The 27,842-nt window shown below is 37.9% G+C and overlaps 1 protein-coding gene across 4 annotated transcripts in view; it reads left to right on the plus strand.

The window, feature by feature from the left end:
* The window catches only part of KCNIP4 (potassium voltage-gated channel interacting protein 4), a 914,902-nt gene that overhangs the window by 471,157 nt on the left and 415,903 nt on the right, over positions 1-27,842 (plus strand). Inside the window, exon 1 of one of the 4 annotated variants that reach the window (XM_039838084.1) lies at positions 27,261-27,482. The exons of the other annotated variants lie outside the window; for them this stretch is intronic. Within the exon in view, the coding sequence (XP_039694018.1) occupies positions 27,383-27,482 (100 nt within the window). The 5' untranslated portion in view covers positions 27,261-27,382. Of the gene's footprint in view, positions 1-27,260; positions 27,483-27,842 lie in introns of those variants that run through there. 4 annotated transcript variants of the gene reach the window in all.

Below are 27,842 nucleotides of genomic sequence, written 5' to 3' on the forward strand. Positions count from 1 at the left end.
AAACATATAAATGGCCAACAGGTACATAAAAAGAAGTTTAACATTACTGATCATGAGAAGAGAGAAAATCAAAGTCACAATGAGATAATATCTCATGCCTGTTAGAATGTCTTCTATTCAGAAGGCCAAGAGATAACAAATTCTGTGAGGATGTGAGAAAAAGTCATTCTTGTATAATATTGGTGGGAATTTAAACTGGTACAGCCGTTATGGAAAACAGTACAGAGGGTCCTCAATAAGTGAAAAATAAAATTACCATATGATTTAGCAAGCCCACTTCTGGGTACATAGCCAAAGAAAATTATTATTTTGAAGAGGTATCTGCACTCCCATGTTCATTGAAGCATTATTCACAAAAGACAAGGTGCGGAAACAACCTAGTATTCATCAGTGGATGAGTAGATAGAGAAAATGTGGCATACAATGAAATAGTATTCAGTCTTAAAAGAAATTGTTTTTTTCGCAACAACATGGATGATCCTGGAGAGCATTATACTAAGTAAAATAAGCCAGAAAACAAAAAACGAATTCTGCATGGCATCACTTGTATGTAGAATCTGAAAACAATCAAACAAATTTGAGCTCAGAGAAACAGAGAGTAGAATGATGGTTGCCAGGGACTAGGGGAGTTAACCTACAACTGCTCTAAAAAAAATAAAGTCAGATAAATGAATGAATGAATGAATGAATGAATGAATAAAAAGGTAGATCAGAAAGGTAGACAAGGATCTTGAGTCATAGGTGACAACATGGAGCCACTGTACCTGCCTTGAGCTGTCTGCCTCTAATTTCTTATTATATGCGAAAACTAACAGTGACTTTAACACATGGAGACTGATTTAGGTATTTCATTACATGGAGCCAAATTCAATTCTCATACTAGCAAACTGAGTTTAAATAACTTGCTTAAATAAATATTTCCCTTTGTAAGAGGATTGTAAGACTTAAAGCCATGTATTTTGCCTGCTAGGTCCATGTTCTTTACCCAAAATAAATTAATTTATTCAAAATCTGACACATTAATTGTTTTTCAAAGTGAAATTCTCAGCCATTCTAGTTTCTTAGAAGGCATTTTTTCCTCTCAGGAATAAAATTTAATTTGCGCTATAAAAAATTTTGTTTAGGAATTCTAAGATTTCAGCAGGTTCTGAGAGTTTTCTATACAGAGTATGACTCTAAAGCAATAAACTTTGAAATCAACCTACCAGAATTCAAAAATCCTAAAGAGTATATTTATTTGAAGTAGCCACCTTCAGAGGTTGCGTTCTTATTTCTACAATACTTCCTCCCATTTCTCAAAACCTCTGGGCAATACTGTTTGAGAAGTGACTATCTAGTCAAATCTATGAGCCTCACAGAAATTAGCTTTATGGCTTCATATTTAAGTGAAAATAAAATCACCATCTGTCTTAGTTACAGATTTGATTCCAAATTGCTTTGGGGAGGTTAAAAATCAAATCATCGACAAAATGATGAGCACAACGAAAACACAATGTCCCTGGCCTCGTCCCTCCCAGAATTTACCTCACACCTGCGCTACAGCTACACCCGCCTCTCCACCTCTGCTTCCTTCACTCTCTTGCTGTTTTTCTCCACCCAGGCTCTTTCCTCTTCCAGGATTTCCTTTTCTCCATTCATTCCTGAGAGTTTCATCCAAGCCCCCTGGATGTCACTTGTCCAAACCACCTTGATAAGATCTTCCCGGTTTCTCCTTTCCTATTTGAGTTCCATCCTCTGTGCTCTTCTAATAACTTATTTGTATATTTTGCTGGTGATAAAGTTATTTACGTGTGTGCTGTTTCTTCTACTGGCTTGTAAGCTCCCATAGAGCATCATAGAGTCAAGATCAGAAGTGAAAGCGGCCTGAGAATGTGTCCATTCCAGACCTTAATATTCCAGATGAAGAACCTGAGGCTGAAAGAGGTTAAATGACGTGGTCAGGTTTTCACAGGTGGCGGGAGTGAGGACTAGATGTTAGCCCTCTGGTTCCACCATATTTCCTCTACACCTCCCTTTGCATTCTATACAAATACTCAATGATCGTTAAATTTGTTTTTTTAAAAATCAAATTGGTGACTGGCAAAAATTACAATGTTTAGCAATACCAAGTTTTGAGAGGCTGTGGAGAAATGAGAATTTTATAATGCATGGGTAAAGTGAAAATTGATGAAAACATGTTGGATAAAATTTAGTAATAAATAGTACAGTTGAAGATGTCTATTTTGCACAATATAGAAATTCCATTCCTAGACGAATACCCTAGAAAAACGTCTTGATAAACAAAGGAGACAGACACAAAATGTTTATGGGTGAAATGTTTGTGGTTGTGAAATATTGGATATCACCTAAATGTATATCATAGAAAAAAGGATAAACAATCAATTTTTATTTTTAAAAAATGCAATGTTCTACAGTGTGAATATTGGTGAAGTAGAACTCACACACTAGTTCATGGGATGATTCTAACATATATAATATTGAGTGAAAATAACAAATTGCTAAAGAATACATGGTGTATGATACCTTCTATGTAGATATTCAAACCTGAAAACAATACCACATATTACTTAGGGCAACATATATATGTAGAAAAGGATAAATATATTCATGGAAGTAGTCATGATCATGTGCAAGGAAGTGTTGGGGTGAGGATGGAGGGAGTCGACAGGATGTAAATGATGAAGGAGAGGTACAGATAATCTCCATAGCATTGGCAATCAATTATTTTAAAGCTTTGTGGTTGGCACATGCATGTTCATTGTATTATTCTTTATACTTTTTGCTATATGCTAAATATTTAATAATAAGATTTGTTTGTGTGTGTGTTTGTTTTGATTGGAGGACATTTCCAAAATGAAATATCCTAGTATGCTCTGAGCAATGTCAGGATAAACATAAAATGCATATAATCAGTCAGGTGACTGTTTCGAAGGCGATGGCTGTTACTTGGATTTATGCTTTTAAAAATGTTTGATAAAAGCATCTACCCTATTCCATTGTAGTGATGTTTGTCTTATGCCTAGTTAGCTCTGAGTGGAATGGTTGCTTTAGCAAACTATGGTCAGAGAAATGTAGTGATATGCAAGAACCTCAAAAACAGAAAGACATATTTAGAGTTCGACTTGCAAATCTTGGATTCCACATGCAGCTGGGCAGTATACAAATACTTTCTCTATCATTCACCTTCTGTGTCATTCTTTTTGTAACTAACACTGGCCTCCCAAGCAGTGCCAAGCCCAGAAAGTGCCAGAGGCAAGGGAGATGATTCATTGATTATATTTTTGTTTTGTTTTTCAATTCTTTAGTAACTAAAAGTATTATAAGCTTCCTAAGATAAAAGACCATTCAGAGAACATGTAGTTCTTGCATTAGGTTCACAAATGCAGATACCCAGTTTGCTGCCAAGGTCACAAAGAGATTTAGGGGGGAAAAGGGGCAGAGATAAGAAGAACTGACATGCGTTTTTCTACTTTATTATATGAGCTGACCACTTAGTAGTTACTGGTGAGCTACCCTAGAACTTGACTTCTCCAACATGTTACATACACTAGAGTCCACGAGGGGCAGATCCTTCACTTAAAATGAGGAAGGGAGAGTTGAAGGAATCTACCTAAAGGAAATGAAAACAAGTGTCTAGAAAAAGACTTGTAAGCAAATATTTACAGCAGCATTATCTGTAGTTGTGAAAAGGTGGGAACAACTCCAATGTCGATCAACTGTGAATAGAACAATAAAACAATATATTGATAGAATGGAATGCTATTTAGCAATAAAAAGGAACAAAATAGTACTGATACGTGCAACCATAGGGACGAACCTCCACATTATATGATGGGAAAGAAACCAGACACAAAAGACCACATATCGTACAATTCCATTTGTATGAAATATTTGGAAAGGATAAGTCTACAGAGACAAAAAGAATATTGATTGCCTGGACTGGGGGTATGAAGGGAAATGAGCAGTCATGAGCATGAGAGATCTTTTTGGGGTGATAAAAATACTGTAATGTTGGATTTTGGCAATGGTTGTACAACACTATAAATTTGCTAAAGGTCATTTAGTCATACACATAAATGAGTGAATTTTATACTATGCCAATTATACTCTCGATAAAGCTATTTTAAAAAAAACAGAGAAGGGGCACAGTTTATCCTTTAAAAAAACACGTTTATTTAACTCCATCAACTCTACCAGCTACCATGTTATCCTTCTCAGAACTTATATTCTCAAGACAGAAGATATCTTAAACTTAGGCCTATTGGGACACATTATTCTCTGGTAAAAACTAACATTTTTTGAGATCTTACTACATAGTGGGCATTTTGCTCATTTTGGCTTTTTATTCCTCACCACAATCCTATGAGATAGACATTACACTAACCCTATTTTAATGACAAAGAAACTGAGTAATCTGTTCTATGTCACAAAGCTTGTATGAAGCCTAGGACAGAGAATCTCAAACTGTTGATGTTCAAAGCCCATAGTCTCAACCTGTTTACCTATCAGATGCTCTGCGGATAGCTGTTGCAAGAAAGATGAGATTTGGTGGTCACCTTCCTGAGCCAGCTTTGCAACAGACAATGAACACTTTCTGTCACCATTTTAGTATATTAAAGAAAATAATACTTTTATTATTTCCTGCAATTTATTTCTCATGTGATAAAGTAGTGGTATGAAAATCCCTAGGGTTTTTGGACTGAATTATAAAAGAATAACCAAGTGATGGCCTCTTGGCCACCAGCCACTAGAAGTTCGTTTCATCACTGGAAGCCTCCATTCTCTCTCTTTAACACGCCTTTCATTTACTGTGGCAGGTTAATGTAAGACATTTTCATTAATGAATCTTTCGGGTTGTCTTCAAAGATATAATGCTAGTGTGTGTTGGTGTGTTGTCATGTCTATTTTTTTCCTTAATATTTAAAACAAAATCTCCCTGATGGAAAGAAAAAATTTCATGATGAAATGTCAGCAAGAAGTAGAGAGTATTTTTGAATGAAATAATAATTTTGATAATGTGGAGTGAAAAAAGCGAAGCACTGGAATTAGTTAGACTCAAAAATGTGAGTTAAAAATCTAAAAATGACATTAACACTTTGAGAAACTTACTTTCCTCATTGGTTAATTGGAAATAAGACTATGTACCTTACAGTGCTATCGTAGATACTGAAGATGTATGAAGGTGTGACTATACCTGTGTAAAGAGAGTAGATGCTGAGTCGGGGCCTGTCAAGTTTCTTTATTGTAATTTTATTATGTTAGTTGTTCAACACATGTGATTTTAAGTGCTTTGCTCTATACTGGTCCCTGGGAATAAAATGACATGTAAGAGAGTCAGAGTCTTTGCTTCACAAGATTTATATTCTAGGAGAAAATATAAATAATAACCAAATAAAGAGAAGTGTTCTTAAATAGAAATGACTAATTGTGTTAAGAGTTAAGAATCGATCAAATAAAATGATAGGAAAAACTGAAAAAAATATGTATTACTGTGGGGATGAGGGGAAGGTATTTAAATAGTGTGCTCAAGGAAGATCTCTCTGAGGAGATAATATCTGAGCAGAGACCAGAATGCTGAGAAGGAACCAATCATGAAAAGAGTAAGAGGGAAGAGCATTCAGGAAGAAGGAACAGCATGTGCGAAGGTTCTGAGTTGATGAGGAGCCTGAGCTGGAGGAGCTCCAAGATTGCTGAGGCTAGAACATTGTAGGAACTAGTAGAAAGGGAGGCAAGGCTTCATAAGTCATCAAGAAGTATTTGAAATTTTATTGTAAATAAAATGTGAAACCGCTGAATTTATAAGGAATAAGATGATGTAATATATATTTTAAGAAATCCCCTCGTATTGAAAAGGATAAGAGAAGAAACAAGGAAGTCATTTCGATAGTAAGGATAAGACATAATGGAAATCTTTATTAATGCAATACATTGCAGGAGAGGGAGAGAAAGTTCTTGGCAGGGCTTGTTAAGTGTTAGGTGAGGGTGGGGAGACAGAAGGCAAAGTCAAGACCACATCAAGGTTACTGTGCCTGGGTTTCTGACTTGAGATAGTGGATGGGGGCATTTACAGTGATGGAAAGGACTGAAGGTAGACTTGAGAGTTCTCTTTTGGACACATATGTTTGAGGTATCTCTGAGATAGTCCAGTTCAGGTGCCTCGTGCTGAGATAGAAAAGAAATTTAGAGTGCAGGGACTTCTGAGATGGAGATATAAATCAGGAGTCATTGCTGTAAAAATGGTCAAATTGAATGGCTGTAAGTGGTGGGAAAAGCTCCGTTCTTCTGACAATAAACAATCAGAATCTTTGGATTCAGTTCCATCTAGTAAATCATATTAATTAACTTATAATATCCACTACATATGGTAATAAAATTTCTAATGGGTTTTGTGATATGTTGCATTTTAGGTGATGGAACACTCAAATTTATTGTTTATGATTTTATTTAAATAAGCAGGTCTGAATTAATACAATATGGCTTTTAAAATTTTAGAGATCCCTGGAATCACTTAGTTTGGGCTTGTTTATGAATAATAGTACTACATTACAGGATGTTGATTTTTATACTAAATCCTGTACAGGCAGATGCTCTTACTATCTTTATTACTGATTGAGGACCTATCGTGTGTCATGCATTGTTACAAGTATGGAGAGGCATAGATCATGTCTCTTCCCTCAGAGTGAGTCTAATTGGGAGGAGATGGACACGTGAACAAGAAATTACTATGAAATGTTTTACATGCCACAGTCTAGAGTGATCTCAAAGAGAAGGGATTGATAAAATGCTAAAGGATAGAAAAAACATTTTATGAAAAATCTAATATTTAAGTTGAGTCACAAAGGATGTGCAGAGATTTTTAGAAACACAAGATATGAGAGAATATTTCCTGAATGAGAGAGGTATAAGGTAGAGAAGGTGAAACGGAGTAGAGATATCATGTGGCTAAATCAAAGGTTGACTGTCGTACTTAGGAGAAGGCTTGTCACATGTTCGTCACTCAATAAATATCTGTTGAATGGATAAATGAATGAATGAGCCCAACGATTGTTCTTACTCAATACAGTTTGCTAGGCTTCAATTTTTGGGTGAAGGAAATAAGAGAAGGAGCCCTTGAGTATAGATTTTATGTATTAGCATGAGATATAAACTGTAATTGCATATGAAATTCCTAGAGACAATATAAACGGGTATTTGGGAGAGTGGTAAAAGTATTTGTATTTTCTGGAGACGGAAGAGAGAGAGACAGAGAGAGAGCAGAAGGGAGGGAAAGAGGGATGGAGGGATGAAGGAAAGGAGAAAGAAAATGATTTTTTAAAGCATCTTCAGGGAAATAAGCATTAATGGAAATTGTACTAAAATGACTTTAGGCATAATCTGTGAAATGGAAACCATGAACTGTTGGGCTCAGGAGGAGTAAAACATACCAGAACATTGGTTTTAGCCAGAGAAGGTAGAAACAGACTACAGCCAAAGTTGGTGGTGGGAGTCAAATTAAAAGACTCCATCAACCAAGAAAGAACAGGATACGGTTTTAGAGAGAATCCAAGCCAGATTATCAGGAACTGGAAAAATAGAGATGTCAGTAGGATAATAGGGCATAGAGCAAATCAAGACTTAATCCAATTTAATTTTAGTGCATAATTCAGATTTGATTTAGCTTTTGGAACCAGTGACTCAGTGTCTTGAAGGTGCAGTTGAGCCCTGCCGGAAGTGATGGTGGGCAAGGCACAGCTAAGAAAGAAAGTGGGCTCTTTTTCAAGGAGCAACAAAGGAAATAGGGAGAAATAAAGACACTACTGAGGATGGGGTGGGGAGATTCTGCTAAAATGCATTTGCAAAAGGTAATTATTCACTGGAGTGGAGGTAGGAGCGATCAAGTTCAGTAAGGACATTGATTATGCTCAAAGAGGAAGCTATAGAGCTCGTTATTCGTTAAAGACATCACGTTTTTGTTCAAAACCATTCATGTGGAATGTTTTAGGAAATTTCAATTAAATTTGAAATTTAATTAAATGTGAAATTATTTCTTGTTTTCGCTTTGAAAGAATTAATACATAAAGCCTTCCTTAACTTTATAAATTGGCAAAATGCAGGTCATCACTCAGTTTTCTAGTTTATTTTTATATGAAGTAGATAGTACAACTGTTTAATTCCTATAATTCATGTAATCAGAATTTTGGAGTCATAAATATTATTGTCTGTAGTTCTTATAACTTTGATTCCACTGTATTCCTTACAGTTATTGCTTCAAAAGAATACTTCACACAAGTATATGTGTAATTCTAACACTTAATCAGATTCAGAAGTTTTTGTAATATATCCATGCTGGTCAATTGATGTATTTTTATAATTATGCATTTAAAAAGAATGATTCTCACTTTTTAGCTTTATATTGGTCAAATATACGATGCTTCTGCTGCAAATACAATTAGTTTCCAAAAAGTAGATATGCTCTTGAATACTATTGAGCATTTAAACTATGTAATAGATAATTTATAAAGTATTAAGAATGGCCCTAGTACATTAAATATACTAGCCTAAACAGGCTGGTATGATTTAGCTTATGTAGACTGAACATATTGCTTTTAACAGTTTCTCCAATAGTGAAAAGGGATGCTTGCCAATATGTTGATTGAATTGATACGATCCTATTTGAAATGGCCTTCCACTCATCACTAATGGACATTCTAATAGACCTGAACAAAATCTGGAATCAAAATTTCTAAATAGTATTTATTTAGAAATACATCCTCCCTATCAAATATTAATTTTGCTAATACATCCTTATCACAATCGGCCACACTCTTCTATTCATTTTATACTGACTGATATATAATATCCCCTCTTTTTGGATTTTCTTCCTTGTGGCCTAGAAAACTCCTACTTGTTCTTCAAAACCCAGCGTGGGCCTCACCTCCTTTGGGAGGTTTTGCTTGATAAAACTTTCAGTCACACTGTCAGCAGAATTAAACCCTTCCTCATCTGCATGCCATAGCACCATAGACCTTTCTCTACAGTGCTGATCACATCGTTTTGGAACTGTATGTTTAAAAGTTTTCTCCCCCACTGGATTGTGGGTTCTTGAGAACAATGATCTTATTCTTTTTTGTATGCCAATGCCTAACACAAGTTCTGGTGCAAAGTAGACATTGCGTAAATATTGGGTCAATGAAATCTATTGAAAAGGAAATCTCCAATGGCTATTTAGTCTTTTATTTATTTACCTTATCATACATGTATGTATTGCCTCCTAATGGAATTATAGGCTATATAAATAGAGGGACTGGGTCTTCTATTTCTCTATATGTTCTTGGGGGCACATAAAAAGTATTTTTTTATGTTGTAGGTAATTAAATACTATATATTAATTATCAGTATTTTTTCTCAGTCAGCATCATATCATACAAGACATGTAGAAATTGTGTAGGTTGTTTTATACAAGTTTCTAGTTTATTGGAATAATCCAGAAATCTAGTATATTGTTATGGTAACATAAGCACCAAAGAAGGAAAAAGATACTTTGACTTTAAAAGATGCCGGTTTATAGATGTGGCCGTGATTGGCTCATACATAATTTAGTAGTTGGAGAAAACTTGGCAACACGTCAACTCATGACCAAGTTTGTTGGAGATTCTTTTCAGATTTTAATTACACCATCAATCCCATTCAATTCAATTCAGCACATATTAATTGAGTCTTTACTATGTGTAATGCATTGGGCAACTTGCTGAGTATTAGGTATAATGGAATACTTTGAAGATAAGTGGACTGGAATTCTCTTCATTCCTGGCTCTTTCTCTTACTATCTACATGATTTAGGGGAAATTACTTAACTTCTTTGACCTCAGATTTTTAATCTGTAAAACAGAGGATATGAGTCTCAACCTCATAGGAAGTTATAAAGGAGACAGTGCTGGCACAGTGTTTGGTATCTAGTTTGTGCTCAACAAATGTGAACCTTGTGGTTCACCTAAAGGGAGCATCCTTTTTCATCACTTTGGCATTTTATTGCACAAGAAACATGGACTCCTAAAGAAGCAGGTGCCAGCTACAAAGAGACAATGGAGCTATAGTTTGTTTCCAGATGTCTTTATTTTAATAGCATTATTATGTGTTGGAATTTTAAAGAAGAATGCGTGCCAGGGTAGTGTTATAATTCGGTTTCAATTACAGTAACTATTCCTAGTAGCAGGCTAGCCAAAGGTTGGCAAGTACCTTGTGCTCAGGCTCTGGATTTAATAGCAATAATGGCTATTCCAGCTCCCCATTACTGTCTTCCTTTGATTTACGATGGCCTTCTCCCCGAAGGTAAGTTGTTGTTGATGCCATCTCATTGACTGGCTCAGGTTTCTGGCGGAGATGTTCATTTTGCCTGAGAACTGCCAGAAATCTATATCTTACATTTCCTGTTATGAGGCACAGTGCAACAAGATACAGTTCCCTATTTCTTTTTTTATTCCTTTTCTACTTTTTTGGTAAATTCCATCACCCACAGAAAACAGTCACTTTATAGAAGGATTCCTTACACTCTGTGGATTCCATTTTAGTTAAATTACCCATGAACATTTATTCATTTAAAATAAGGTAATTATTCATGTCTTTTATGTTTTCAAAAATATTTTAAAAAGCAACATCAATCTTGCTGGTACCTTTTATAGAGAAATATACGCCAGGGGAAAAAAAATGAAATTTCCTTCTATCCTTCCTCCTCCTCACACTGTCTTCCTTCCTCTCTTCCCTTTTCTCTTCCTCGTTCCTTCCCTTCCATCTTCCTTCTTTTTCTTCCTTTCTTTCTTCCTCCTCACATTCTCTCTGTTTATTCTTCTCTCCTTCTTCTTTCCTTTCTCTACCTGTATGTTTTCTCCTCCTCCTTCTGTTTTTTTTTTTTTTTTATAACTGGAACTTAATGAGATACTGCTGAACTTAATGAATCCTCTTGTCAAACGTCCTCTTATTGTCTACAGTTTCACATGCCATTTTGTTCCATTCTCGCTAATTCTATCTTGCAGCCCACTTAGAAATCTTCTATCTTATCCATATATACATCCTCCCAATATTTGTAAATTTTTATCATATCCCCTGGTTGTCACTTAGCCAAGTAATAGGCATTTATCTCCTCTAATCTGGCCTCATAAATCAAACCTTTTTTTTTTTCTAATCATTTCTTTTTTATCATTTCCTAAATGGTTTCCAATTTATCTACATCTTTGGAAAACGAAATGCCTTAATCATAATGTAGGGATCTAAGGCTGAAAACTTGTTGGCTGCATTTTGCCATTTTTTTTCCCTTCTGAACAAACATTTAATAACAAATAAGTGTAGTATGATTCTTTGCTTGCCTATTTATTGGCTTGCAAATTCACACAGAATAAATCCTGAGGTTCTCTGAAGTTGATTAAAAATTGAATTTTTTTCGAGGAGTCAGGGGGCCAAATAATTAAACCCAGATACAACACTATTTATTAAAATTGCACTTAAATTTTATATAACAAACTTTCTTAATCTGTAACAGAATTAATAATGTCTGCCTTCATGAAGGGAACCCAGACTAGGTTGAGGTGAGCAAAGTCCACAGGACTCCTCATAGATTCTGAGAATGAGTGCCTCCTTAAATTTTTACCCTATGTGCCTCCCTCGCTTCATGCTAGGTCTAGCCCTTTTCATGCAGATAAAATAATAAGTGTGAAAATGCTCTGAAAATGTGAAGACGTCAACAAATATGAGGTATCGTCCTCATTGTTCTTCACCAGTTCATCTCAGCACAATTTAATAACCAGTGGGGTTACTGAACACGTGGCGCTCACTTTGTCAAGTCTCTCTAGTCTCGTAAATTCACTCTTCCAAGTTTCCTAGCGCCCTGAGCCCCTGCTTACCCAGGCACTTCCATGTCAAAACGAACCCAGTCTACTGCTCAGACACAGTTGTTATTATTTCTTCATTCTGCTATTAAGAATTACTCATTTAGAGTCTCATTCCCTCAGAGCTCTGTTCATTTGCTTTCTTGAAAATAGCAAGTTGACCAGGTGAAATTGTGTTTGTTGTTGTATCTATAAGGAAATACTAGCTTAATGTGTAATTCATGTCAAGTCACAAATTTGCAAATTCATTAAAGTATTTTGTAGACCCTGCTTTCCACTGCAGGTTTTCTAATGCATGGTTTACAAACTATTCTGATCAAGAACTACAGTAAGAAATACATTTTTTTCATGACCCAGAACACACAGAGAAACACACAGAAACATAATGAGGAAAGGATTTCACAAGCTAGTACCGACCGACCCTTTGTACTTATGAAACACCTATTCTCTTCTATTCTATCCTGTAAAATAGATGCCATTTTATTCTTTCTAGTGTACTCAATTCTGTACTAATCTCTTTCATTTATTAAAAGGGTTAACTATGAACAAATTAAGTTAATTTTGCTACTCATCTTGGAACAGATACACTCAAAAGGTTTGTTTTTTAGTGGAACGAAGTAGACTGCTGTGGAACAGACTTTTAACTGGTGTTTGTGTACGTATGGTGTGTGTGTATGTGTGTACGCCTGCATAGAATGATAAAGACAACGGTGGACTGACTGGAGGGTAGAAGGGCATCCACCTTGATGAGGACGTCATTGTCTTGTGTGTGCTGATATTTAACAGGTTACTAGGTAAGGATTAGGAGAATTCTGCATGAGCTAATGAGGCTCATACTGGGTGGATAGCCTGCCTACCACAGTACTGCATTGAGGAGAAGGCAATGCTCAGAGATCCAGGAAGGCGTCCAGCAGTTGGAAACTTTCTAAGCGAAAAAGAAGAATCCTGGTAATTGAAAGGCAGGTACTAGAGGTAAACTACTGATTTAGATATAAGGGAAAAACTTGTTACAGACTGACTCCTAAGATCACAGTAGGACTGCAGACAAGGTCCATTCCATGCCATATCATGTCTCTGTTGACATGTTGCTCCTTAAGTCTGTTCTTACTTCAGATATTATTGACCCAACTACATGCAAATGCAGCCAGCTGATCATAGCTGCAAAAAGACCCGTCTGAAGGTACAAAGAATGAGGAGTGCCTGATAGATCTTGAGAGGAAGACAGGACTCGTCCCTCTTAAGACTTACCTTTGACATTTCATTTTTGTGTCTATGAATAGAGCAAACTCTGAGCACCACACTAGAATTTGTGCCTTTCTGAATTATCTTAATGTATTTTTTCTGACTTATTTTATAAGTTCTTTCATCAAATTGCCCTGGCATGGCATCTGCTTTGAATTATATTTCATTCTTTCCAGAGGTACATAGCTATTATCAAATTAATATTCCAGACTTCATTTTTTAACAGGAAGAATTATATTGAGTTTTCTCTATAGCTTATTGATGGCTTAAATATGATTCTTATAAACAATTTCTGATCGAATGACTCTTTACGTTTCTGATGTCCAGGGAAAGTATAAGCTCAAGAGAGTTTTTATTAATATTGTAAAGTTACAGGATAAAATGCAAGAAGTGAAAAAATAAGCTTCACTTCATGCCCAGGCTCTTTAACAAAACGAATCCTGAGTTCATGTATAAACTTGCAGTTACCAAGAACACATATCAAGGAGCACTACAAATATAACAAGGTTTTAGAAAGAAAAAAAAGCAGAGTTGTGTGCCATTTTCTCCTCCACTATTTGGTGGTACAATAGTGACAAAATACTTTGAAACACAATGCATAAGTCTCAAAAATATAAAATTAAATCACTGATAAAATATATAGAAAAGTGACCTTTTCAGAATCCCATTTTAAACTGTCAAAGTCAGGAGCTTGAGTGAATGGTGAATCTAAGATGCTTTTTTTAAGTGGAAAAGACTTGTAGGGGCTCATTTCTATCTGGGGCAGCAAGGAATTATTAGGATTGCTTTGACTCACAATGATACCGTGAACTTCTAATTATTCCAGGTAATTCAGGCAGAGTTTTGTGAAATTCAGTGATAACACAAAAGGCTTATTTTAACCATGGATTTCAACCCTCCTTCCCTAGAAAGCCTTTGCATAAGCCAATGAAAAATAGTCAAGTTGCTCATACATCGTTTTACTACTCTCCCTTGGATATTTCCATTTTTGGTGATGTCGTTTATAAAACATGAAGTAGCCAATATGATGAGAAGGGACTATGCCTTTCCTGTGAGTTGGATAAAGCTTATGCTAATGGCACTGAGGACACATGTGGGCTTCAGGCAGACTCCAAGTTCTACTGATGTTATATCTATGGAAACAATCTGCAGATGGAACCTTGGCCAACCACTGCAAGCTTCAGGAGCCCACAGCTGCTGGGTAGCCAGATATGACATTCCTGGTGAGGAGAGAGAGACAAGCTACCCTGTGAAGCCTGAGCAGCTGCCAAGGTGCTCATCACATCTCCAGGGTTCACAAAGCAGTCATCATAGAAGCCGCCACCTTTTCTCAGAATAGCTTACCAATAAAGGATATGGGTCTTAAAATACTATTTGTTCTCATTCTCACTGGTGCAGAGGATTGGAAGGTTTGGGCTTGATGGCAGCCAGAATTTAAAGAGAATTCCCAAAAGGAGCTCCGGAGTTTTTCATCAAGGACAGCATCACTGAAACCACCGGATAATTTCTTGACACAGCTTCTCTGAAGGTAGAAGTCCCATTTGGATGCGCGAGCTCTGACAGTAAATACATATACATGCCTACTTTCTGTTCCTTATAGTCATAATTTGTCACCTTACAACTATAGAATAGGAATGAATGTTTGCTTATTTATCAGGTTGTTGAAATTACCTAATTGTTCAAAAAAAAATGTTGAGGTAAATACATATTTTCCTCTTTGATTCCCTCCATGAATTTTACTGTGATATTTTTTTCTAAAGGGAAGAGAGTCATAAAAATATGGTTTGAAGTGATTTTGGAACACTGAGTAGTAAAGATATTTTTATGAATTTATGTTAATGAATCAAAATGATTTCTATTTCATTAATCAAGATGCATTCTTTAACTTTATATTAAAATCATTAAGCTTTAAAAATTAAGAAAAAAGGACAGTTGGCATGTGTGTGAATTGAGAGTTTGACCAAATCTAAGATATTGTAAAAACAATTCGAAATACTCAATATCCCAGACCAGATGTCAGTTTTTCCAATGACCAGCATGTCTATCCCACAAGAACACTGAAATAGCTTTCTAGTGTCTTTTGAACGGTTGGCCATCCAAGAAGCATGAAAGCCAGAGCTGTTCATAAGACCAAATTGAAGTCGCCTTTGAGAATACCATGTCAGGCACTTTGTCCCGAAGAAAGGGAATAGATGAAACCCTGAGCCAGTTGGTCCCAACACAGAATCCAACTTCTGTAATGTTGTTTAATAATCTGGGAGTCAGTGTGGTGGCTAGAAAATTATCATTTTTATAAGATAAATGTGAATGTTCCACACAGTGAAAACTTAATAGAGAGTAGGAAGTAGGTCACGATTTTGCAGATTAGTGAATGCCTTAGAACCTCTGGATTACTTAAAATGTTTTGATTGTCTTAGAATCACTGAATTTTCTGTTCACCTAGTTATCCCACAGGATAAGCTTCTGTACTTGCTATCAAACTGGCTTTTAAAATCTCTCCTTCATGCATCAGTGCCATCAGGCATCAAGGTACCAGGTTGCCAGTTGTCTCACTTTTCCTGCTCAAAGGTAATGAATGAAATTCTTCCACACCAAGATGTTCATGATAGTTTTCTACCACTGAAGTTACTTTTAGGATATCTCAAATGCTTAATGTGAAAACTAAAATCGTTAATGATATGATTCTAGGCATGGTGATTCTTTGTTAGAAGGTTATGCATCTGACTTAAACCTTCCTGGTGCCCTAAGATAGCATATCTTAGCTTCTCCTTCTTTACTTCCCCCCTTTCATCCCTCCTTCATTTACTGCAACATTTACTGAGCAACTAATTTATTCCAGCACATGGATAAGTACTGAGAATAGAAAGATGGATAAGGTAGGATCCCTCCTCTCAACGACTCATAGTTTCATAGAGGAGATAGTTATGCCAACCAGCTCATAAATCTTAAAAGGATCATAGTTGAGATAAGTACAAAGCAGCAAGAAGAAGGGGGTCAGCCTTGCTGGGGAAAAAGGTTTGTGAAAGACCCCACCCAGATGAAAACATTTAGGCTGATTCTTAAATGATGGGTAAGAATTTCTGAGAAGGAAGAAGAAGCAATTGGATACATCACCCTGGCATTTGAGCTACAGCAGTAGTTCAGCTTAACTTGAACACAGCATGTGAAGACATTATCAGGAGATAAAGATGGCGAGCTACTCCGAGGGTTGGGAGGACCCCTTGCCTTGCTATTGTTCTGTAGTCAGTGAGATACCACTGAAAATTACAGCTGAGGAATGACATGTTTCTACAATCTTGCAACAATGTAGACCGAGGATAGAAGGCGGAAGAGAGGCTCTGAATTTTAACAGCCAAGTGTCGAATGGATACTATGGGCCAGATGTAGCACTGTATTCTGGGAGCATAATACTCACCTCGTTCTAATGATAACAGTAACAACAATAACATTTATTTATTTTTTACGTGGTACTGATCTGGGTGCTTCACTTATTTTAAGTATTGCAACTCAACAACTCCGAGGTGTTGTTACTATGTGTGTTTTATATAAAAAGGTGAGGTAACTGTGATTAAGAGATGGTATCTGCCCAAAGCTGTGTAGCCAGTGAAGTATCAAGTTAGGATTTGTGCCCAATTTGATTTCACTATGAACCTCTGTGATGGGAGTAAAAGAGAGAGTCACAAAGTCGTAAGGTCAGCCACGACTACAGTAAGAACAGAGTTAGGCCACAGTTGCTACTGGGACAAGGAGCAAGAAAAAAAAAAAAATACAGGAAGAATCTGCTCTGTAATGAATGGAATCTGGAAGCTATCGTCTTAGTACCCCAAACATGTAACTGCTCACCATTTCCTAGCTTGTTCTCTCTGACTTATACACTTTCCTGGATGAAGCCATCTTGTTACTGTGCAATCGGTGCTGGAGTGGGCAACTGATCCTGTGGCTTTTTCTAGTCATTTTTCTCCTCTTGCTGCCACAAGTGATTGGTGGACAGCTTCCACTCTAGGAGTTTAAATCTGTGTGTTGGCTCTTGTGCATTCAGCAGCCAAATCCCTGGCAGTTTTATGCCGAGCCTCCTCCCAAACTGAGTTTGAAAAAAATCATAAAATAAAAATTGTCCTGCAGTCTCCCATGACACAGAATACCTAGCACGTTACTCCTAGTAGAAATATAACGTAGTAGGCAAAATTCTCAGATGGCCCCAGGGTTCTCCACCCTGGTGTATTTGCCCTATAAAATCCCTTTTTCTTACGTATGAGTAGGACTTGTAACTATGATAGGCTATCATTGTCGTGGTCATCATGGTGCTGGATAGGGCAGAAGTGATTTTGCAGATGTAATTAAGGTACCTTACCAGTTGACTTTGAGTTCACCAGAAGGGAGGCTATTGTGGGCGAGACTGACCTAATTAATTAATCCTTGAAAAGAGATCAAAGAGATTTGATAAATAAAAGACATTTTCCCACTGGCATTGAAGGGCAAACTGTCATGTCGGACAGAGGGTAAGGCACTAAGCAATTTCTAGAAACTAAGAGTGGTCCCTTCCAACACCTAGTAAAAAACTAAAGATGGCATTCACACAATCACAAGGACATAAATTCTGTGAACAACCTGTGATCTTGAAAGTGAACCCAGAGCTTCAGATATGATCATAGCCCCAGCCTGCACTTTCATGTAAGCCTGAGTAAAGGACCCGGCTTAGCCATAACCAGACTCTTCATCCACAGAAAATGAAATATCAAGTTTGTGTTGTTCTAAGTCACTCAGTTTTTGATAATTTACTATGCAGTGGTAGACAACTGCCACATGTACTAATGCCACAGTTCAGGGTGGTGCCATCCTCAGTTATCAAACCTGGTCATGCTCGACCAGCTTGTTCTGATGACCCTTCAAAAAGTTTTAACCTGTTCACGGCTCACTCTATAAATTTAACATTCTGTGCACTCAGTTATCTATAAAAGATAATCTGTAAGTCTTTGAGGACACTTTATGTCATTTAATGAGTTACATTTCATTGCATTCATGATTATTTTTCTATTCGGTGTGGTCTTACTAGCAGCAAGTCTTGCGCATGTTTCACATAAGAACTAAGCTTAATAATAATGCAAAATTTGATTCTAGCATAATATAAATATCATAGCATTATATTTGAAATATTCCTGTTGAAAGCGAGGTTATTAAAAAGTGATTAAGTTAGAGTTGTTAGTAATTAAACTACAACGTATAAGTAGCATGAATAATTGTTCAAGTAGATTGTTCTGTATTACTTTTCATATTCTGTATTTCTTTGGTGCAATAAAAGAAAATAAATTTTTATACTCTATTATAGTGAGGAAGTACAACATGTCAACCGTAATGAGGAATAATTTGTTGGAAGGAACAATATTTGGAATGAGATCTGGCTAAATATATATCTGCAACTAGAGTTCCATTAAGCAGGGCTAAAATCTGTAGAAATTGCCCTGGGTTTAATGATCACATAAATAATCCTGTTTCAATTACTTGAGTCTTACATGATTTCATAATAAATGAATTATGCATCAGACAACTTTGTGTCTTTTGTTACTTTTATAGTAGTGATTTAGATAAAGATTATATCTGGCAGAGTAATGGGAAAGGGCTCCATGTGGCTGCTGGGTTTTTTTTTATTATTATTATTATATCTCCAACTGAAATATCTACTTTATCTAAATCAGCTTCACGCGTCCAAACATTGGCATCCATCAGTTGCTATTTATTTCACTTCGTTTGGTTATTAAGATGGCTGCATATCAGTGTTGTGCCTTACTTAAGTCATTACATTTGCAGCCAGGAGGATGATGCTCCGTGGACAGATTCATGACGGGAGCTATGTAACGTTGCAGAGAAGTGCAGGATGGTTCACAGTTTTATTACCATTTAAGTTCGCATCTGAAGCTCTCTAGCAAAAGAAAGCTGTAATGGATGCAGGGAATGAATCATCAAAAAAAAACTTTGACAACAAGAAATGGAAACTTGTATCTACTCACCCACAATTTAAAATATCTTCTTGTGGAAGAGAAAACTTTCTGGAGAAGTCTGAGGAACTGATGGAGCCCCTATCTATTCTTAACCACGATGAGTTTGGCAATTGTGTGACTCTCGGCTAGTTTTTAATAAGCTGGGGGGGCGTCTCCCTGGAGGCTGTGTTACTTACTGGATGAGTGTGTTTGAGCAGATCAATGCAGTATTTCTCATGGCGTGGTCCAGAGAAGTCTTGCATGAGGATGTTTGATAAAAATGGAGATTCATGGGCTCTAGCCAAGATTTACTAAATTGAAATCTTGGGAGAAGGTATGAGGATTTATTTTACGATCTCTAGGAAATTCTGATGCACACTAAATTTTGAGCCTTAATATATATGTATAATAGTTCTCTGTTTTCTCTTGCCAGTGCTGAATAACATTGCTCTTATTTACAACCCTCTCCTCCCCTCTTCCCCACCCCATTTATCTCGAATCCCGTAAGGATGCACTGAAGTACAGCTTCAAAGTGTTTCTGAGTCACTGCCTATTGTTCTTCCATTTAACTTCCTTCACCCACTAAGCAGGTTGTCTTTGCTGTTCATCCTGAGGACAAGGTTGCGGGCAAAGCCTGCTGTAGCGTTGTTCCCTACCACTGAGGATTTTGTCTGGTCGTGGAATGTCGAGTGTGATGCAGAAGTGGCTGATGAGACTGTTGGAGCAATGGAATATGTCCTCAAAGGTGACTTTCCTTAGCACCGGACAGGACTCTTTGAAAACTCAGTGGAATCTGAGTAGTCTGTTGTCTGATCCTACACGAACGCCTCATTGTATCTGTTTATCCTGTGCTGGGTTTCAGAATGGAAGGTGACTAAGATATTCTCAAAAACCAGTGCCCAGGAAAGTTGTTTCGATGATAATTAACTTTTTTTTTCTTTGCAACAAGGGTGCATAGATGTTTTGTTTGTTTGTTTTTCTGAAGAAGAACAATTTAAAAGCCAAGTCATTGTAAATGAACAAATTATTTCTATGTGAGTTATAGTGAAGATGGTAAACTCTATGGGTGGATGTGTTTTCTTTAGAATCCCAATTTAATTGAAGATACCCTACCCCTCCTCATTCATGTGGTGGCTGGGAATAATAATAGTGTTTGGCTAATTGAGTTGTACCATGGATTTATTACTATAATTCATGTAAAGCAATTAGAAGAGTATGTGATATGTAGCAAGGTCTCAATAAGTAATAGCAATAATAGGTACCATTTATTGAGCATTTACAATGTGACAGTCTCTTTTCAAAGTGCTTTGCATAAATCATCTCAGCAATTTGCTCGAAGTCATGAAGCTCTATAGTAGCAGAATGAGGATTTGGAGCCTAGCATGCTCCTAACCTTCGCATCATCTGCTACTTTCATAATGTGGGTCATTATTTCTTCACATTATTATGTAAATACATTTCTCATTTGATGTTGTACTGCTGGATTTTATGGCAGTTCATTTTGAAGGGCCAACTATCCTCTATTCTCTCAATCACAGGAATTAGTCAGGCTTCTCCTGGATAGCATAACTGCCAATGGAGAGGAACAATTCAGAGGCAGGCAACTGAGGCTCATTTTGTGTCAGAGTGGGAGACTGAGGGAAGAAACTTCATGGGGGCATCGGGGCAAGTGATTTCGCTGGCTGTGAGTGTTTTCCAGGCTCTGGGTGAATTCTTTGGCACATCTAGTCTTAATGTCCACTGGCCATATAATATACACTGCTCTTGCTATGAAAAAAAAAAAGAAAAAATCAGCACTTAATACTTAAATGGTCCAAGCTCATTGAAATAAACTTGATGTTGGTTCCATTCTCCTACTTCCCACCGCCACTCAGCCTGCGTGGGTTCCCGCCCTCATGGTCCTTTCTGTACTTCCTCAAAGGCTTTTTTTTTTTTACCAGATGTTGCCATGGATGGTAGTTGTTTGCGATTATATCTAAAACACTATCTGATCATGATCTCTGGAGTCAGACCTGGGTTTAAATCCTGGGTGGGATATCTCCTTTTATAATTTATAAGCCCCTGTCCCCAATTTCCCCTTCTACAATGGAGATGATAATGGCATCTCCTGTGATTTGTGTCAGGATGCAATAAAAGAATACAAATAAAGTGCTTAGTTCACTAATCTGTCAACCATTGATTAACTATTATCATCTAAATTTTGTTTTAATAGATTTTAAGCTTTGCAAAGACTGGAGATAGGATTTTTATTACCCACACCACCTGGACCATAAATCTACCAAATGAATAAATGATGAATAATCAGAAAGAAGTAAGTGGAATAGAGTTTTTAAGCAAGACAACGATTTGAGGCTCTGAAACTAGGATATGATAAAGCTCTCCACCCTGCTCCCCTCACCTGCACCGCCCCTTCCCCCATTTAAAACCATCGCCAACATGGAATCAAAGAGGCAAGAATAACCAGAATTCCTTTGTTCCCTGCCTCGGGTCATCAAAGGGCAGCATTACCGCTCATTCTAGAAGAAAACATTGTTTTCTTTCTAAAAGCCATATTGCTGAAAATGGAGCAGAAATGGGTTTATTCTTGCCAGTAACTGGTGGTTTTTAATAAACAGCACTTCAGAGATATGCTCTGAAGTGCAGCAGTAAGAGCATCTGTAATTAAGCTAGTTCATTTTTCTGCTGACAGGCCGAGGATGCCTTCATGTGGCAGCAGTGCCTGAGCAACTCCCTAAAGTCACTTCGTTGAACCTCCTTCTAAGCCGTGAGAGCTGGATTTTGCCTCCCGTCCTCATTAGTTTCTTGAGAGCAGGTCAAGTACGCTTTTGGCACATTCTCGTAACAGCACCCCTTTCTCTCACCACTACCTCATACTCATCCTTCTGCCCTCCGCCACCCCCAGGGCGGCACGGAACATTCCTGTGTCTAAAATTGCACAATCCAGAAAGGGCAAACGTTCTAAAAAGTTTCTGTAAACTGTTGGTTACTTATCTCGTTGACATTAGTGTGTTAGTGACGGGAAGTATTTATCGCGCGCTGAGTGTCTATCTGGCCATGGGAAGTCCCCTGACTGTCAGTGTATGGCTGTCAGCTGACTGGCTTCTGATGCTTTGAAACATGGGGCCAGTTACTATTTCTTCCCAAGCCTCCATTTCTTTATCTATAAGATGAGAATAAAAATCTTTATCTTCTTCACAGAGTGGCATGAGGATGGGACAGCAGGTGTGCTTAGCCCAGTGCTGGGAGACGTGTTTGCTCCTTGAAGCGTAGGTGTCGTTTACAGATATTACAGCCTGCAATCCTCATAGCATCCCTGAGGGATGTGTACTGGCCCCATTGTGAAGACCAGAAAACTGAGGTTTGGGGAGTTTAAGTAACTTGGATGAGGTCAAATTTTAGGTCTCTTCTTTCTGCTGGTCCCTCTAGTATTTCTCTTTTAAAAGGGCATGTCAGGCTCTATAGGAAGGAAAGATATTGGATTAATGCTTTAATTTGATTCCAAGCTATGACTCAAAGCTAAGAGAGGTTGACAAAACCACTTTGCCTCTTTTGACCACAGCGTTCTTTCAGCTGAAAAATCAAAGGATGGGAGTGGGAAGCTCCCCCAGGCCCCTCTTCCTCCACACCAATGGTGTTTGGGTATTTTGGACGGGAAGACCTCCCCCGATGCCTCCTATGTTCTGCTTTCCTTAGTCACATCGTTAAGAACTGCATATTGTACATTAAACACAGAAAAAAACATGGCCGAGATGTCCCAGTGTGCAGTGCTCATGGCTTACGTTAAAGAGAGGTATCAGGAACACGTTGTGGTGGCTTCCTCAGCAGGGGGCCTCCTAAGAAAGTGGGCCAGAAACTCACAAGGGTCCATGGGCAGACTTGGCACTCTACATAATGGGCGATGGAGTCCTGGCAGATCAGTGCAAGAGCAGGAGGCCTTTTAGGGAAGGTGAGGGTATCAGCTACGTCATTCATGCAGCAGCGAGTCACTGCCTCTTATGTGCCAGGTACTAATCTAAGTTCTAGACTATCCCAGTGAACAAGATGGACCAAGATCTCTGCCTTCATAGGCAGGAGGTTATATGCTAGCAGGATGAAAGATCAGATACGCAAGTAAACAAATACACATGTTGGGTGATGACAACATGTATATTTGGAGGAAAGTAGCACCTGTTCAGAGGGTAGCGACCCCACGGTCGGGAGAAGATGTGGTGTTCCACGGAGTGCACTTAGCAATGGCCTCACTTTGATGGGGCTTTTGGAGCTAAGACCCAAATAAAGTCACTTATCAATGGAGTGATCTGGGAATAAGCATCCCAACAGAGGGAAATGCAAGGGTAAAGGCCTGACCTTATGAGGTAAAGAACCTGAGATGAGACCCAGGTCCTTGGTAGAATAAAGAACCTATAACCGTAACATCCAGACCAAGCGGAAAGACTCTCATTCTGGGCTTTGCACCAGCAACACGCCTACGCACAGTTCTCAGCCCAACAGCAGCTTTATTTTATTTTAATAAAAATTATATATATTTGAAGGTGTATAATATGATATTTTGATATACATATACATAGTGAAATGATTACTACAGTCAAGCTGATTAACATATCCATCTCCTCACATAATTACCTTTTTTCTGAGAGCACCAGAAATCTATCTTAGCGTATTTCAAGAATACACGGCAGCATTATTCCCTACTATACATCATGCTATACATCAAATCTCTAGAATTTGTTTATCCTACACAGCTACAGCTTTCTGCCCTTTGACCAACATCTCCCCTTTGTCCCACCACCCTGCCCTGGTTAACCATCATTCTACCCTCAGCTTCTGTGAATTCAGTGCTTTTAGATTCAACACTTAAGTGATATCATGCAATACTTTTCTTTCTGTGTCTGGCTTATTTCTCTTAGCTTCATGTCCTCCAGGTTCATCCTTGTTGTCACAAATGGCAGGAGTACTTTCTTTTTAAGTCTGAATAATATTCCTGTTTGTGTGTGTCTGTGCATGTGTGTCTGTGTGTTTATCCATAGGCAGGTTGTTTTCATATCTTGGCTATTGCGAACAATCATGTAATAAGCATGAAAGTCCAGGTATCTCTTCGAAGGAGTGATTTCATATTCTTTGGATATATACCTGGAAGAGAGATAGCTGAATTATGTGGTTATTCTAGTTTCAAGTTTTCGAGGAAACTTTATACTGTTTTCCATAATGGTGGTACCAATTTAAATTCTCACCAACAGTTCATAAAAGTTCCCTTTCATCTACATTCTTGCCAACCCTCGTTATCTTTTATCTTTTTGATAATAGCTATTCTAAAAGGTGTGAGATTTTATCTCTTGTGGTTTTGATTTGCATTTACCTGATGATTAATTATGTTGCGTGCCTTGTCATATACCTGTTGGCCATTTGTATGTCTTCTAGGAAAAAGTCTATTCAGGACCTTTGCCCATTTTTAAATCAGGTTATTTGTATTTTTGCTATTGAGTTGTATGAGTTTTTTATGTATTTTTGGATATTGACCCCTTACCAGATACATGTTGCGCAAATATTTTCTCCCATTCTGTAGGTCGAATTTTCATTTTGTTGATGGCTTCCTTTGCTGTGCAGATTTTTTTTGTTTGATGTAGTCCCCCTTGTTTATTTTTGCTTTTGTTGCCACATCTACTTTAAATGTGGACAAAAAGAAACTTCATTTGACTTTGACTTTCATTTATTGGACAAGTTGGAGGCTTCTATGGAGTTCCCTGGGGGTACTGTGTGTTAGAAAAACATAAAACAATCCACTTTGGAGACCAGAAGTCGATGTTTATTTAAGTGACAATAATCCTGTGAATAAACAGGAAGGAATATCCATGAATTCAGCGAACTAATTTGGAAACTTCTCACGTTGCAAAGTTAGAGGAGTTAATGGATTAATTAGGATGTCACAAAACAGTTCGGGAGGATCTTTTTGGTTAAAACCTTCATTCCTGTGCTGATAAGTACTTGTGCCAGTGTTTGGATTTTTAATTTCTTTAGAGCTGTGCAGACTAATGGGGAGAATCATGGGCTTTGCGTTAAACAGAGCAGAGTTTGAATCTTAGTCCCATCACTCAGCAGCAGTAGGACCTTGAGGCTGCCATTTCAACTCCCTGAGGCTCAGTGTTTCTCTGTAAATCTTATCTAATTATTTTCAGCTTGGCTAAAAGGGAAAAGCAATGTTACATAAAGCATCTGTTATGCGGCAATTAATTAATGCAACGATTGTTATCCAATAAGTTTGTATTCTGTACATCTATGAAGTATGATGTGACCTCCCCTGGAGGCATGTGGGGAGCAAAAAGGAAAGGAAGGCATGATATCTGCCCTCTGGTGTGAAGACGTGTACCCAAGGAGCTGTAATACAATGTATCATAAGAGGAAAAAAAGTACTATAAAGAGACACACAAAAAAGGAGAGATTTTCTTCAATTCTGCTTGGAGAAGTTTCATGGAAATGTTTTAGGGACTTGAGAGGCAGAGGTGGTATGGAAAGAATTTTTTGAATAGATGCAGTATTTTGAACAAAGCCTGGAGAAGGAAGGAGCTCAGAATGATCTTGGGAGAAGGAAGCTGAGCTGTCACATAGAGTGGATGGACAGAAGCGGGGCCAATCAGGTGCACCCCCTAAGCTGTTGTCACATGATGGAGAGACCAGGATACTGTTAAAAGGAGCTTAGATTTTATTTGATAAGCAAATAGGAAGCCATGGAAAGTTTTTATTTAAAGAAATAAGAATATGAAGGCCACATCTCAGAATAATTACTCTGGCAACCCTGTGTGGTATGAATAGCACAGGGAGAGACTTGTAATAAAAACAAAAGCTAGCAGCGATGGAACACTCACTCTGTCCGAAAAGTATTACTCCATTCTTTCAACAGTTCAATGAGCTAAGTGCTATTATCATGCTCCTTTTATATATGAGGACATTAAGGCATGGAGATGCTAAGAGACTTACCCGAGGTCACACAGCTAGTAAGAGGTCCTAGACCTGATTCCAGCCGGTCTAAGCTCTGGAGTCCCTAGGCTGAACCATTACACGCCATTGCCGCGAGAGCCAACCAGAAGTTAGGAATGCCTGTGTTCTACTCTGCTCTGCCTTTCCTCATCTTTCTTAGTCTTTCTTAGTCCTCGTTTTGCTCGTCTATTAAATAAGAGACGTGAATTAGTTTTCTGAGATGCTTTCTAACACTTTTTTTTTCTTTAATTCTATATTTTAAGGTGGGGGCCTGACCTATTTGGGCAGTGATGGGGTTGGGGGAAGGAGGAAATGATTGTGCAAGAGAGAGACACAAACTCCAAAGTTTTGTTTCTGATGGATTTTTTTTCCCTTAAACTTTCTGTGGCTCCCGATTTACTTTAAATCAATTTTTGAAAAAGCGTAGGAGGTACACACTGAAAAACAATACATAGTTCATTGTGTCGAATGGAAATGTGCTAATGCATAAAGTAGCTAAACTTTAAAATTTATATATGTGAAAAATACTTATTAGTTTATCATACCCATGCTTTGAAACAGTGATTATTACTGTTTAAACCAGAATCTTAGTTCATGATAGCTCAGACTGTGCCCTAGGATAAGGCAACTCACTGAAAAGAAGGAAGTCAGTATTGCAGGACTAGCTGAAGCATCATTTCTCTCTGCAGGCAGCTAGTTGGGACGAAATACACCCTTTGCTTTTCCTGACTAGTAAACAGCCTTTTCTGAAGCAGCTGAATGAAAGCTATTACTCCGCCTCTCGGCATTTTCAGGTTTTTCTTATTTCAAGATGCCGTGCTCTGGTCCCTGTCTGCAGCAGGAATTCAGCCTTGGATAGTTTCCGTTTCCAAGGCAACTGACCAGCCCAACAAAGCCACTGGCAGCTCGGGCGGGCTCGCCGGTCCTGGGGCCGCTTAGCCATCCCTGCCAACGCGTGTCATGTTTCCTCGGGACCTTCTGGTGACCTCCCGGGTCTTCGGGTGATCTGCGCGTTCCTTCATGCATGGCTGTCTCTCTGTGTAAGAGTGTAACGAGGAGCCTGATAATTCCGACAGGGTGACTTTATCCAGCTGTCACTTCTGGCCTCTGTTACAGTAGACAGGATTAATGCATTTTCTCTCATTGAAGCCCTTTCTCTCAGCCTCTCCATCTCATCGTCTCCTCTCTCTCTCTCTGTCTCTCCCTCTCACTCCCTCTCCTCCTCCCCTATTCCTCTGGCAATAGCCTTCTTAATGTAGTTTAATGGCTTTACAAAGAAAGCCAGGCAGACAAGCACTTCTCACTGGCTGTTGTCGGACCATGACCTAGCTGACCATGAACTTGGAGGGGCTTGAAATGATAGCAGTTCTGATCGTCATTGTGCTTTTTGTTAAATTATTGGAACAGTTTGGGCTGATTGAAGCAGGTTTAGAAGGTAAGGGAGCGCTTTTTAGTGACTTCTAAAAATTCTCTGTTTTGCAGTAAAAATTTCTTAAGAGGCACCTGAAATGAGATCAGAGAAATGTTACTCTGGGGTAGACATGAAGAGAGGCAGATTTTTCAGGGTAGAAAAGATTAATAAAATAAAGTTTTTGTAAGTTTCAGTAATGTTTTCACAGTAAATGTTAAAACTATGAGAAACACTTTAAATCAAATTGTTAGAACCCAAAATGAAGAAATGAAAGGTTTTTAATTGGTATATCTGCTTATATTGAGAGCATTTAGTCCATATTGATCTTGAGTTATTTTGTCTAATATCTCCTTTTATCGTATCAGCAAATTTTGTTTGGATGTT

The sequence above is a fragment of the Pteropus medius genome, unplaced genomic scaffold, assembly GCF_902729225.1.
Source record: "Pteropus medius unplaced genomic scaffold, Ma_sr-lr_union100, whole genome shotgun sequence".
Classification (NCBI taxonomy): Eukaryota; Metazoa; Chordata; class Mammalia; order Chiroptera; family Pteropodidae; genus Pteropus; species Pteropus medius.